Below are 14,922 nucleotides of genomic sequence, written 5' to 3'. Positions count from 1 at the left end.
ACAACCTCCAGGAAGTGATGCAGAGCGAAAGGAGCAGAACCAGGAAAACATTATACACAGAGACTGATACATTGTGGTACAATCGAAGGTGATGGACTTCTCCATAAGTATCAATGCAATTTCCCTGAACAATCTGCAGGGATCTAAAAAAAAAAATACTACCCACAAGCAGAGGATAAACTGTGGGAGTAAAAACACCAAAGAAAAGCAACTGCTCGACCACAGGGTTGGAGGAGATAAGACTGAGGAGAGACTCTAAATGAACACTATAATGCAAACTCCAACAACAGGGAAAAGGGTTCGAGTCAAGAACACATGTGATAACCAGTGGAATCATGCGTCGGCTATGGGAGAGGGAAAGGCGGGGGGGGGGGGGGGGGGGGGGGAGGGGAGGAAAAGAAAACGATCTTTGTTTCCAGTGAATAATGTATGAAAACGACCAAATAAAATAATATTAAAACTTAAAAAAAAAAAAATTATATAAGTAGTCCTGCAGCAGAGACATCAGTTTCCACCCCACTTCCTAAAGCAGGCATATCCTTTGTTATCTGTTCTCAGGAAGGAATGAAGGAATGCGTAATAGAAATACTAACCAAAAGACCGAGCTCAGCCTAAATAAAGCCCTGCACGGCGGCGTGATCCACCCAGATCTCCCAGATTTATCCTGTCTTGGCAAGGCTTGGTGGCTGATGCTGATGCTGATGGCTCAACTCCACAGGGTCGGATTCAAGCCCATTGCAACATAGCGGGCAGTGGGAAGCGCGACGGAGTCAGCCGATCCCAACCAGGCATCACTTATTAAGCACTTACTGCTATGTGCCCGGCAGCTGTGTTAAGCATTGGATCTGTGTCCAACTCCTGCCATTGCTGTCCATTTCCTGTGGGACGTAGAGCAAGTTTCTTCACTTGGCCTCTGTTTCCTCATTTGTAAAATGAAGTCATCAGAGTACATGGCTTCTGACCGTCCCTCAAGCTCTAAAATCTGTGCTCCTGGCCTCAATTCCCACCCCTGTAAAACGAAGGGGCAGATCCAATGGCCAGCTCTAGATTTGGGGGTCTTTGGGACCATTTGGGGTCATTAAGAGCTTTGCTCCAACAAATGCACAATCAGCCTTGGGGCCGGGGCAAGGCAAATGATCTTCCCTGCGCCAGACCTTAAGCTGTCTTCTCTCCTCCCAGAAAGTGGCAGCACTTCCAGCCGCACTCTAGCAATCATGAATGGCCAGGAGTGCTTTGGAATCCAAGACGCAGCCTTGGAGGAAAATGGTCCAGCACTGAGAAATTGGTGGGAGGCTGAGTTCCAAAAGGCCGTCACCCAACCTACCCTCGAGCAGGAAGGCTCTAGAGCTAGGAGGATGCCAAGTGGCTCTCCATCGTCCCCTCAACACTCACCAAGAGTATGGATTTCCTCGCCTGCTGGCTTGGGCCGTTTCCCCCTTTCCTGACGTGGTGCAATGCCACCCTTGCTATATCCTCCCCACTCACTCCACGACAGACATAAGCCATTCATTTCGATGATCTCAAGGACCCACAATCAGGATGAACTGGGTCATGAACCATGAACCAGGGTACCAGGGTTATCACTGCTTTGGAGGCCAGCAATCCCAGTGCATAGCGACCAGTAACAAGAGCAGTAACAGGGAGCATGTCTACAGCATTGTAAAGTTTACAAAGAATTCTAGAAACACTATTTCATTTGAAGGAGGTGGGTGTTATTATCATCCCCATTTTACAGATGAGAAAACTGAGGAAGACAAAAGTCAAATGACTTGCCCAGAGTCATACAGCCAATGAGGGACTGAGTCTGGATTTGAACTCAGGTCTTCTTGACTCCAGACCCAGTATTCTAGTCGCTGTGCTGCCTCGCTAGACAAATATTCTGATTTCTTTCATTGTGACAAGAATTTAGAATGAAAAAGTAAAAAATATTCAGAGAAGAGCAACTGGCAGGATTGATGAGCTGGAGGAGATGTCAGATATGGGATGCAGGAGCATAAGCACCAAAGACCCAGCAGCCATGTCCTCACATTCCTGCCCTGCTCCATAATCTCCTGTGGCTCCCTATTGCTTAGCATCCAACAGACTCCTCTGTTGGACATTAGACTCTTCACGACCTGGCCGAGCTTTACTACGCATTCCTTTTCTCCACACATGCTATAGCCCAGAAACACTGGCTTTTCTCTCTCCCCCTATTCCTGGAATGCTTTTCCTCTCCTTCAAGGCTCAGCTTTCTCCATGAAGTTGGTCATGTTCCCCTCCCCAGTCTCCACTCTCCATCTTCTTTCTACACATTGAGCTCACCTGGAAGGCCTCGCTGTCCTCCTGCCCTTAGCCCAGGCCCTGGCACAGTAACTATTTGCTGGCTGCTGGGGGATTGGCTCCATCGGACCAAACTCAGCACTTCCGCTCTGCCCCTCGGGCCCATTCACACCAACAGTCATCATCCATTGCTTTAGACAAGCCTCCTTCTGTCTAAAGCCATCTCCCAGGGCAAACCTTGGCCTAGCAGATCTAAGAATCCTGCAGGCCTAAGACTGTGCCAGCTGGTCACTAGAGCTAGCCCTGAGGACAATCCCACGTCCCACCAGACTCTCAGTGCTGACCCTTTCACATGCATGAAGCTCCCCAGCCCATATCTGGGATCTAGAGCTGGACCAGGCCACAGCTTCCCTTCAGGCAACCCCTCTCAGCCTCCTCCTTGCCCCTACCCCAGCTGGCTTTCCTCGTTTCTCCAGACTCCGTTCATGAGGCTCCTTTTCATGCAGCTCATCCTCTAAGCCAGCCGTTTTCCAAACTCAACAATCCATCTCCCACCTCTGGGCATTTGCACAAGCTGTCCCCTTCCCCTGACATGGACTCCCTGTCAGAATGGTGACCATTTTTCAAGGCGAGGCTGCCTTATTCCACCTACCTAAACCGCTCAGTGGCTGGTGTTCCCTCTTTCTCCGATTACTTCCCTGTGTGCATGCTGTATCCCCTGGGAGAACGTATCCCTTCTGTGGAAGCAGGGACATTTCTGAAATCTCTGGATTCCCAGGCTCTCGTGCCGTGCCTTAGACACAGACACAATCATTGGATTCATGACGTCTCCAAGTCAGGAATCCTTTGCATGGACGCAGGAGAAAGCCTCTCCTTGCCTGCTCACGGTAGGCCACCCCACAGGTCTGACCCGTGTCCTCCTCCAGTCCTGCAGATGGCCTCTGGCTTCTGTCATGCACTTCAGCTCCTCCAACCAGCAGCATCCAGGGTAGAGGCCATCATCCCAAGAGCTGCCCAGCCAAGCAACCAGGACAGGAGAATTTCCAAGAAGAGCGGGCAACCGTCTGGGAGCTGAAGACGCGCTTGTCCAACTTCACTAACCCCTTCAGTCCCTAATTGGTGGATGAGAAGAAAAGAGAAGCAGGTGGCCTAATAAGGACAGGCACCAAGGCGCTTCTCCTGTTTGGGTCCACTGAGGCATCTTCCTTTGGAATCCACGGATCAAAATGACCTGGAAGGTCTCTGTGCATGGATGTATAAACAAGCAACTATATCCACGTAAGGGTGCTCAAAGATATTTGCTGATGGGGCGCCCAGCGGATCAGATGGCAGGTATTCATGAGTATCTGTTGAATGGTGCAGTGCGTCAAGCCTTGGCGTCAGGAAAGATCTGAATTCAAATACAGCCTCATTTGCTAGTTAGATGGCCGTGAGCAAGCCATTTGCCCTTTGCCTGCCTCAGTTTCCTCATCTATAAAATGGAGTTCATAATAGTATCTATCTCCCAGGGTTGCTGTGAAGGTAAAATAATGTTTGCAACGTGTTTTATAAAAGCGAGTTATTAGGCTGTTATTATTACTACTGAGTGCCTGGTACTGTGCCAGGCCCAGGAGTACAAAGCCCAGAATGAGACAATCCCTGCTCTCAAAGTCGATCTCTGTCATTTCACTTGCCATATATAGACAGATGTGTGGGTCTTCCTTGAAGAAAGCCAAGACCCTTCACATCCAGCGACCCAGGGCCCAGCTCTCTGGCAGCTCCTCTCCCCTGTGCCCTCCCACCCACCACCACCTCCTCCGGAAAGTCTTCCCTCCTTCTGCCCACCCAAAGCCCAGGCGGCTTCAGTCCACAAAGCACTCTCCCCACAGCCATCGGGAGGTGCAGGGAAGGCAACAGGGTTGTCCACATTGTGCAGCTGAGGACGCTGCCCCCAGGGCACGTGGCTGAGAAGTGCCAAGCCCAGATCTCCGGCCTCCCTGCTCCAGCTGGCCCCATGCCCTCCAAGGGCCTCTCACTGGAGTTCTGGCTGCGAGGGAGCCTGGAGGTCCGCTAGGCCAGGGTCCATCAACTTGTCTTGGAAGACATTTTGGTGGTTGTATTCCAGTGGGATTGATTTCCTTTGTAATCACAGTATTTGCCCCTGAAAGGGGGTCCCTACGTTCACCAGACCTAGGCCTGCCAGAGGGGGTCGTGACACCCCAAACAAGGAAGAACGGCTGATCCAACCCTTTCGTGTTACAGATGAGGAAAGGGAGGCCCAGAGAGTTGAAATGACTTGCCCAAGGCCATACACATAACAGGCATACTGTCCCGCTGCTCTAGGGCTTATTGTGAACAAAGGTGGGTATCTTCTGCTGCTGCCTGTTTCTGTCAGTCCGGCATCATTCATTAAGCACTTGCCACTGAGTGCCAGTCACAGAGCTTCGCCTGGGATACAAACACACACTCAAAAAAGGGCAATCCTGCCTTCTAGGAGCTTATATTCTCTTTTTTTAACTCCTACCTTCCATCTCGGAATCAATACCACAGATGGGTTCCAAGGCAGAAGAACAGCAGCTAGGCAGTGGGGGTGAAGTGAAGGTCCAAATCTGGCCTGGACACTTCCTAGCTGAGTGACCTTGGGCAAGTCTCTTACGCCCAATGGCCTATCCCTCACCACTCTTCTGTCTTAGAGTTGATACGAAGATAGAAGGTAAGGGTTTTATTAAGTGTATAACCAGGAAAGAAGGGGGGAGCTGGTCATGTAGTGGGACACCTGATGGACCCCCTCCTTGTGCCATTGGCATCCCCAAGAAATAAAGAGAAATGAAGGAAGACGGCCACACCTTGGACAGAACCAACCCCTGTGGCCACCATAAGGAAGGAATGGAGGCGCGGTCTCCATCGCTGCGGGGAGGACAGACGTGGGTGAGATTACACATCCTGGAACCCTGGCTCTGCAGGCTCCTCGAGAGCACGGAGGAAGCCTGCTGGCCCCTCTCCCTGCAGCTCAGAGACCCTCCACAGGGGCTGCTGAATGAATGGCTCGTTGGACCACTACTACCAGGGGACAGAAAGCATTGGCTAAGCAAGAATCCAATCCCTCCTGAAACCATCTCCAACTCCTCTGAGTGCGGCCCAAAGAGTGGGGTTTCGTTATCACTTCCCTTCAAAGGCTTTAGAAAATTAATAACAGGGGGGAGCCCAGAGGAGGCCTTGGGGCGGAGGCATGTGCAGAACGACTTTTTAAAAAATAAAATGGCAGCTGATTATTTTGTGATGCGAAACATTCAACATCCAAATGGAAATGCTAGTCTTCCCTCCGCACACAGACACACCGAATCAAAGCTGACATTATTAATCACCGTATTCAGTTATGATTGATAGACTTCTCTGCAGCAAAGGAAAAAACCTCGCGGATGCAATCTGTCCTAACAGCTCTGAGATATGGTAATATTTCCCTCAGACGAGCGGGGCAATGTGTCCAAATACCTGCTTCGGTCGTCAGTTAATACCAAGTGCGCCAACGAGGGAGCCGAGGAAAGCAGGATTAGGAGGGGGTACGGCTAAACCCGGGGCTTAGAGGTTCCCGACTTCTGTTATTGAAACAGATGCATTCCACCGTCTCCACAAAGGCAGCTGAGGTGGGGACTAATCCCTCCATCCCCCCAGCCATCACTTAATTCTTGGAGCTGCCAGTCCAGGATGCGATTTCAACATGTCTTCTTTCCAGCGGGGAAAAGCCCTGGGGGAAGCTGCAGCCAAGAGATCTGAGTTCTAATTCTGACTCTCACATTTGCTTCCTCTGTGACCTTGAAACTTCCTTGACTTCAGTTTCCTTCTCTGGAAAATAATGGGGTTGGACTAGATGGCTCTGCAGTTCAGCCCTCGATGGAGGAGCCTATGATCACAGGGCCCTGGAGGAGGGGTTAAGGTGAAGCCTGGCTCCACCTCTGGTTAGCCACATGACCTTGTGCTATTTAAACTCTCTGAGACTCAGTTTGCCCCCTCTATAAAGTGGGAACATTACTCAACTACGTATCCTGCAGGTGGTCCTGAGGAAAACCTATTGAAAATTCCAAAATGCTATCAAAATGCAAGTTGTCATAATTGTAATGATAATGTCATATTATTATATATTGTATATAAATATTATAATTTACAGTTTGCAAAGTGCTTTACAAATATTAGGTCATTTGATCCTCACAACATCCCCAGGAGGTAGAAGCTATGCATATTGTCCTCATTTCACAGGAGAGGAAACCGAAGCAGATACTGATTAGATGACTCACTGGAGGTCACACAACTAACAAGTGTCTAGGGCTGGATTTGAACTCGTCTTCCTGACTATGGACCCAGCACTCTAGCCACTGCACCTTCTTATTGTTATAGGGAGATCATTTATAAAATGGCCTAATAGACCAGGAAGGTTTACAAAGCACCATAAGATCCTACTATTAACTATTACAAGGAATTATTTCATATCTTGAGTAGAAGAGTCAACCGTGGCATAGTGGGTGATAGGCTGTTGGGCTTAGTAAGGTCAGGAAGACCTGAGTTCAAGTCTTGCCATGGCCACTTACTAGCTCTGGGGCCCTGCGCATTTGACAGCTTCAAGGGGGCTTCCCATCACACCCTAGGGCTTACCTTCTGCGCCACCCATAGGGTAAGACCTGTGTTGGTTGAAGGAGCTCCTACCTGGCCTCCTGAGTAAGGGCACAGATCTGGAGCTAAGAGGGTAGCAGAAGTTATCTCAGCCCACTCATTTCACAGATTGGAGTGACTGAGGCTGGGAGCAAGGAGTGTACAATGGTGAGCTCTTCAAGGGCAGGAACTGTCTTTGCCATTCTTCATATCCCCAGAGTATACACAGTAGGCGTTTAATAGGTGCTGATTGACTGCCTGTCTGAAGTGACCCCCCAAATCATGTGGGGATGGGCAGCAGAGCCAGGAGGGGAACTGGGATCTGATGACTACTCCCAGGGGGCACGTTTCCCACTGGAGCTGTCTTGGAAAGGGACACAATACCGGATCAGCAAACTCCTTTACCTGGCATCACAGGGAGGTGGTCCAGGCTTGGCTCTGAGCCAGGTTGGTCCCCTCCTCACCTACCAATCATGTTCCATATTCCCCCAAAGCCACCCATCTTCCCCCCTCCTCTAAGACCCAGCTCGGTGCTCTGAAGGCTGAGCAGAACCAGGAATGGACTGTTTCTACAGAGGAGCCGGCAGGGAGCCAGGAAAGAGGGTCTGCTTGGGAGTCTAATCCAGACCCTGACACCTTGGACAGCTCCCATCCCTTCTCTGGAAAATGGCAGCCAGAATGGACCCAGAATCAGGAAGACCAGAGCTCGCACACATCCAGCCTCAGACACCGCCTAGCTGTGTGACTCTACAGAAGTCACTGGACTGCTGTCTCCCTCAGTTTCCCCCATTGTGCAGCGAGAGTCCTAACAGTACTTCTTCACAGCGCTATTGTGAGGACCAAAGGAAATGATGTGTGTAAAGTGCTGGGCAAAGAGTAGGTCCGATACAAAGGCCTTCTCGGACACCCATGCTCGGGGACGAGTACCAGAGCTGTTCTAAGGTCCCCCACTGAATGGACATCTTCAAGATCTCGTACTGGGTCCCCAGCAGGTCCACTAAACCCTCCAGGCTTTCTCCCGACAGGACTGCGCAGCTGGTGGAGAATGGAGGCTTCCATGTGGCCTTGGAGCGTCCCTCTGACAGGCCAGGGTGGACGGCCTTGAGTCAGCCTAAGAGAGCCTCTGTATAAGGCAGCAACGTTAACACCCACCAACGTGCACAGCAGGAAACGAGGATTAGCCAACGTGTGAATTGTGGCTCAATTAACGTTTCTATTCTCAGGGCTAATCATTTGTTAGTTTAAGTGAGACATCAGGCCTTGATTAGAGAGGGAATGTTGGCAGGGTTGGACTCCCTGGTGGAAAAGGCGAGGTGTGGGAAATTTAAACACGCTGGTGGGGAAACCCAGGCCCACTGGCGGCCTTCACCACCCCCATGGCCCTCATGAAGGCAAGCCCTCTTACTTAAAGCCCATAGCCCGGACAACGGAACAGTAAATGGAGTCTCAGTGAGTGCATCCGCTTCATGCTCTGCCCTGCTCCTGACAGGGACAGGCCCCACTTCTCATCCACCATTTAGTTCTACTCCTCAGTCCACATCTGCTCCTTTCATTCATGGCTCTGGTTATGCTTGGCAAGCACAGGGACACACGGGCTCCTGGGAATCCACATCTAAAACAGAGGGGCCTTAGAAGCCATCTAGGGCAACCCCCTCATTTGGCACATGAGGAAACTGAGGCACAGAGACACAAAAAGCCTGGCACCCAGAGAGTGGGCAAGTGTCTGTGGTGGGATAGGCCTCTATCTGCAGAATTAGGGGTTGGGGGACACAAGAGGTAGCGAGAAAATAGGGCTGGAAATCCAGGAGACCTGGGTTCAGTTTCTGCCAATGTTGTAAGCTCTTGTCTCTTAGCTTTTGAAGATGAAGCCGCACAGGGGATTCCCCTGGGGAACTCCCTCCCTGGATGAAATCCCAGATCGACAAAACAACAGGGTTACTAGCTATGGTCCCTGCCTCCCAGGAGCATTACAAGGTTCCAAAGAGCTACACAGGACTCAGAAGCCTTCAAAGCACTGGGTAAAGCAGGGATGATTCTAGACAAGCACCGAGGATCTCCATGATCTAAGATGGGCATCTCCCCACTGGTCTTGCTATGACTTGTTTGCTGACAAAGTTGGCTTGGAAGGGGTCCGACCAAAAGATACATTGGCCTTCGGGTCAGGCAGATTTCTTATAGACTGGAAAGTGGGCCAATGCATACCCTGGAGAGTCTTGGGGCTCAAAGAGGTCCCCAAAGTCATCAAATCCAACCCCACCATTTTCTCAAGGAGATGCTGAGACCCTGAGGCAGAAAGGATTTGTCGAAGATGATACAGTGAGATGGCCAAGGGCCCGGGCCCCTGCTCCCCACCACGGGTTTCTGGTGGCAAAAAAAGAAATCAAGGAAGTGGGTCAAAGGCTTGAGATGTTACAAAACCCTCCCCTTAAAACTGATCATGGGGTGACCAGAGACAGAAGGGCTTTCACAGATTATTTGAGGGCTTCAGGGCTGTTGGAGATTTGTTTTAAAATACTTGAAGATTTCAGAAGAATTCAGCAGAGGAAAATCAATTAGGCACCGCTCAAATTGGCATTTTAAATGGAGCCATTTCAACCAGAGCCCCCACGTTGTTAACATAATTCACCAGCTTCCTGGCTCAGTTCTAGAGGAGCAGCTCAGGCAGATTTTGAGGTCACTATGCTGAGCCAGAAACACTTAGTCAGCACCCACTGTTGGTGGAGCTGAAGTCAAGCTTAGATAAAGCAGCCCTGGCGCCTCTCCCCACCAAAGAGCTGCCCATCCAGCAGGGGCAAATAAGCAGCAGGCCCTGTGCCAGGCATGAACCAGATGAGCACTGTGCGACATCTGAAGGTAGAATCCTGGAAAGCTCCACAGAGGAGGTGGCATTGATGTGGTTCTTTAAATGTGAGAGGGGCAGCAGGCCATTCCAGGCGTAAGGAGCCAACCCTTCTGAAGAGTTGTCCAGTTGGACCAGAAGAGAGAAGGTGGAGTTGCCTTGCCTAGGCATCTGAACTTGCCTCAGAAGAGCAGCCAGTCAATGAAGATTTTTGAGCACAGGAGTGACACCAACAACCATTTAAGTAACTGCCTATAGCAAAGCATTGTGTTAAGCACTGGGGAGGGGGGGGGACCAATACCTCTCCCCTCAAAAATACCCCCTGAAAGTCTCCAAGAGCTTACAGTCTATTAGCCTAGACTGACATAAAATAAAGATTATCCTGACAGTTGGGGGGGGGGGGAGAGGTGGGAGGCAGTGAGGCCTAGAACAATAAGCTGAGAGCCAGAAGGGGCCTTTGAGGGCCTCTCACCTCACCCCTCATTTTACAGTTGGAGAAACTGAAACCCAAGCACGTGGAACAGTTTGCCCAAGCTCTCACAGGCCCCCAAGCCAGCCCTCTTTCCTCTGGACCGTGCCAGAGACTTTGTGTTGGAGGACACAGAGCACCGCCACAGGCTAAAGGGCTGAACCCCAGGACATACAAGGTCTGGGAGACCCTGGTGGTTTGGAGGCGGGGGTGCCATCACGTCTCTGAGAAGCCAGACCTGCTCAGACATGGGGGGGGGGGACATATCAGCAGTTGCAGTGAGTTAATCCAAAGTCATTAAGATTCTGAGTCTTCTGTTTGTGTCATTCATCCCAATCAACACCCCACAAGGCAAGAAATGCGGCCGAATATAGGCTTTCAAATGAGATCAGGATAAAAATACCTCCTTCCTCAAGAAGAGTTTGACATGAGGACTAGTGACGACGTACCGTTTGCTTCTGTTACTTTGGGCCAAGATTGGAGGGGAAAGTGCTTTAGGGGAAATTCTAATCTGATGATACCTTTTCTCCTAACTGGCATTCCAGCTGGTTCAAGGGCCTGTTGGCACACAGCTTTCCATTCACCCTGAAAAGAAAGAACGGTAAGAAGATGACTATCGGACACAAAGCAAAGGAGGAACACACGAAATGTTTGCAGGCTTGGGTTATCGAGGTCCGAATTGAAGTTGGGCCTGGCCTCCCCAGAACCTCATGGCACCCTGAATAAAACCAGCCTCAACCAGAGCCAGTTACAGTCATTATAATCATCATGACCGCCTCTATCTGGACTCCATCAAAGGGAAGGAGAGCAGCCCTTCTGACAATAACCACCACTCGTCGTGGGAGACCCAGGAGACGACGGGAAGCCACCACCAGTGGGGACACCAACAGGTTGCAACATGCCACCAACAGTATCTTACCCAACAAAAAAGGGTACGAATGACATCCACAAGGGCGTGCAGAACCAGAAAACAAGGCAGGACAGTCCCATCGCAAGAGGGGTGTATCTATGCTGCAGACATTCAAAGACCCAAAGAAGGGCCTCTAGGGCACGGGCTAGGCCTTCAGAGAGGACCTTGGGAAAGGCACGAATGGCATGCTCGGTCCCAGACAAAGGGGTTCTCACACCAATGAAATGAAAGATTCCTTCCAGCCTCAGAGATCCCATCCCCTCAGCAGACCACAAACCCCATGAGGGCAGGGACTGTGTCGTGGGTAACCTTTGCACCCCCTCAGTCACTCACAGTGGAGGACCCTCAAACATTAGGCCATCATTGGATCGGAAGAGCACTCCACGACTCATACAGCTTTCACTCACAACAGCCCTGCTGTTGAGAAGGCAGTATGAGTATGTTTTTAATAGACAAAGAAACTGGTATCCAGAGAATGGGAAGTGGTCAGAGGGCTGGTGGGAGAGGCAGGATTCAAACCCATATTCAACACTGAGACATAGGCTTGCTCTATTTTGGATCAAGGATCCTGTTTTCAGGCTCAGTGCAGGGTTCACACACACACACACACACACAAAGACCTTAAAAAAGTCATTCATCTGGTTCAATCTCCTTTTTTTTTAACCCTATCTTTCTATTTAACAACTCTAAGACAGAAGGGCAAAGACTAGACAAATGGGGTTAAGTGACTTGGCCAGGGTGACACTGCTAGGACATGTCTAAGGCCAGCTTTGAATCTAGGTCCTCCTGATACCAAGCCTGGCACTCTATCCACTATGCCATCTAGATTCCCCATCAGCCCAGTTTAGATTCAGCTAAATGGAATCTGTGGAGCCTTTTCCAATTTTAAAAAATGGGTGCGGGGGGGTCTCCTCCATCTCTTTCCCCTAGAAGAAATGAAGGATGAAAGTCCATACCTGGGTCCCTTTTTTACCTCCTTTTAAGAACCTGGCCCAGATGGTTACCTCCATTTTCCCCCAAATGATGTTTTTCAAATGAGAGCCTAGATGTAAAGTTTGCAAAACAAATTATAATCCCTTGAGATGAAATCTGAGATCAAGATGAGGCCCTTTTGGGCAAGAATCATCAGGCTCTGCTGTGTTTGGCTCCCTGAAGCCAGTGATGAGTCACAGCCCAGGAATGGGAAGAATGCAATCCCCTAATCTGTGGTAGGGAGTCATTCTTATGCTAAGGTAAAAGCAGTGTCTCTGTGGTGGGTTCACCCAGGAAAAGGAGGCTGATGTTAAGGCTGGGGATGTTCTCAAACTCACTTTTCATTTTAAAGGGTGTCTTTTGAGATTACAGTTTCCTACTAAGAAAGCATTTCCTGAGCCACATCTGAGAAGCAGATAATAGAACTGAAAGGGAGAGCAAGATTTCCTGGGATGGAGAAGGGCCTCTAGTTCATGCCAAAGGGAGATCCTTCAAGCACTCTAGAGATGTGTGTATCTTGGAGAAGCAAAGGAGGCCATGAGTGGGCTCTTCCAAGATTTGGGGACTTCCTACACACACAGGTCATCTATACATTCTTCTCATTTACACAAGAGGAAACAGAGATCCAGAAAGATTAAATAACTTTCTGAGATCACATAGGTGGTAAGTGACAAAGCTGGGATTCTGACCCAGACTCTCACCATCCTGAGGAGCAGGATGAGGGTTCTTGTTCTTGGCCCCAGAAGGCAGAATTAAAAGGGAGCCTTGGGCTCAATGCAAAAAGAAACCTCTATAATTCCAATTTCCAAAAGTGTAATGGGCCATCTTGGGAGAAAATGCCACCCCTCTGCCTTCAAGCAGATCCTGGGTGACCCCTGTCAGGTAAATCCCAGAACAGCCCTTGGATTAGACTGAGACTGATGGTTGACCTCTGAAGTCCCTCTTGGCTCAGAAACTATGATTCATTTCAGAGGAAAATGAAGCCCATTGACATAATACCTAGCTCCACATTTACTTTTATACAAGTTTGTTTTGAAATGTTTATTGTAATATTTTAAACTTAGAACCAAAAAGACATAATTACTAAAAAGCATACTAAAGTCAGGGAACCTGAGTTCAAATCCCCTTTCTGCCACGTCTGTGGCTTTGGGCAAATCATTTCCTTGTCTAGGACTCAGTTTCTTCATCCAAGAAATGAGTCTAGAAGGCCTCTTTTAGGTCTGTCTCTAGGATCTCCTGTCTGTATGGCCCTGGACACATTATTTCCTCTCTCTGGGCCTAGGTTTTCTTCAGTGAAAAATAAGGATCCTTTCTAGATCTGAACCTGGATCCCCCTGAGTCTTTTAAAGATCATTTGAGCACAGATACATACTTAAGAATTTAAAGTTTGGCCTTTCGACACCTAGACTCCCAAGTTTGTGCTTCCTGATTTTAAACCCAGTGAATATAATGATGGCTCATTGGTGAAACGCTTTCTGTTCAATTTGTCCCTCTCCCTCTAGAGCAGGCCCTCTTTACTGTGTCCTGGACCCCTTGGCCAATCAGTCTGAAGAAGCCTGTGGAGCCCTCATGTCTCAAAGTCATGTCTGCAAAGGCATCTAAGAAAATACAGACGATCACAAAGGAAACCAGCCAAGTCTAGAGGCCATTTGCCTTAGCCAAGTTTTAGGGTCCTCTGAAATCGAGCCCTGGACGCCAGGGGAAGGAGCTCTGTATGTTCCTTTTCAGAAGGTTTTAGTGCTTACTTACAATACTCACCAGAATTCTCAAACCTGAAACTTTGGAATGGACAAACGTTTGTTTAGCACCAGTAGATGCCAGGCGCTGTCCAGGAGCTCAGCAAACACAAATCCGAAAGGGAGATGAGGCCTACCCTCCAAGAGCTTCCACTCTAAAGCTTATGTCCAAGTGCTCTCTTCTCCTCAGACAAGGCTGTGGGGTAGGGCCTGAGAGTGTTATTAACCCCATTTAAGCACTGTCTGTCCCTCCCACCTCCCACTGTGGAAGGGGCTCCTGCCTTCTACCACTGGCCTCAAATGCCCCCTTCTCTGAGAAATGTTCCTCGAGTGCCCAAATGTGACAGGATCTCTCCTTCCTCTCGCCTCTGGCCATGTGGTGCTTCTTTATCATGCTCTACGTCCTCTTATGATTATTTGTGTTCTCCCGACCTCCCCGGCTCTATTTTAAGTTCAACAAAACTAGCCAGCAAGTCTTAAGGACTTCTTGTCTCTCTTGAACCTTACATGGGCATTGTCTAGCCTGGCACATGATAGGTACTTAATAAATGTTCATCGACTGACTAAAGCGGGCATTTGTTACATGCTTAGTAGGTGAATTAATGAATAACTATGGATCCATCAGCTGAATTTGTTCTGAAGTAATCTTTTGAAAATCTTCACCTTCTGTCTTAGAATCAATAATTACAGTCTCAGTTCGGAGGCAGCAGAGGGGCCAAAGTTAGGGCTAGGTGACTTGTCCAGGGTCTCACAGCTAGGAAGTGTCTGAGGCCATGTATGAACCCAGAACCCATCTCTAGGCCTGGCTATCTACTGAGCCACCTAGTTACCCTACAAAATAATTTTCATGCTTCAGTTCTGGCTTCTGCCATCAGGCTTTGGGGTACTAAGAACTCATCATATTGAGGCTGTCCCAAGCTAACATGCAACTCTCAGGACACTTTCATGCCACACCACCATGCCCATGCCCTTCTCTCCTTGCCCCCAGTCCCGCTTTGCACCTCTAACTCTGGAATCAGTCATCAAATCAACACTAGCCAGTTCTAGAAGGTCCATGACGATCATGGACCTCATGGCGCCCTTCACCATTCTCCCGATTCTCCTGTCCAAAATG

The 14,922-nt window shown here is 49.4% G+C and overlaps 1 protein-coding gene across 3 annotated transcripts in view; it reads right to left on the bottom strand.

The window, feature by feature from the left end:
* The window catches only part of EFCAB6 (EF-hand calcium binding domain 6), a 245,006-nt gene that overhangs the window by 188,202 nt on the left and 41,882 nt on the right, over window positions 1–14,922 (bottom strand). For all 3 annotated transcript variants that reach the window (XM_056797487.1, XM_056797489.1, XM_056797488.1), the window contains exon 6: window positions 10,712–10,775. In XM_056797487.1, the coding sequence (XP_056653465.1) occupies window positions 10,712–10,775 (64 nt within the window). The remainder of the gene's footprint in view (window positions 1–10,711; window positions 10,776–14,922) is intronic.

This window comes from Monodelphis domestica, chromosome 5, assembly GCF_027887165.1.
Source record: "Monodelphis domestica isolate mMonDom1 chromosome 5, mMonDom1.pri, whole genome shotgun sequence".
NCBI classification, from domain to species: domain Eukaryota; kingdom Metazoa; phylum Chordata; class Mammalia; order Didelphimorphia; family Didelphidae; genus Monodelphis; species Monodelphis domestica.
Note: the sequence above shows the minus strand (reverse complement) of the source record. Positions and strands in the feature narration are given on the sequence as shown.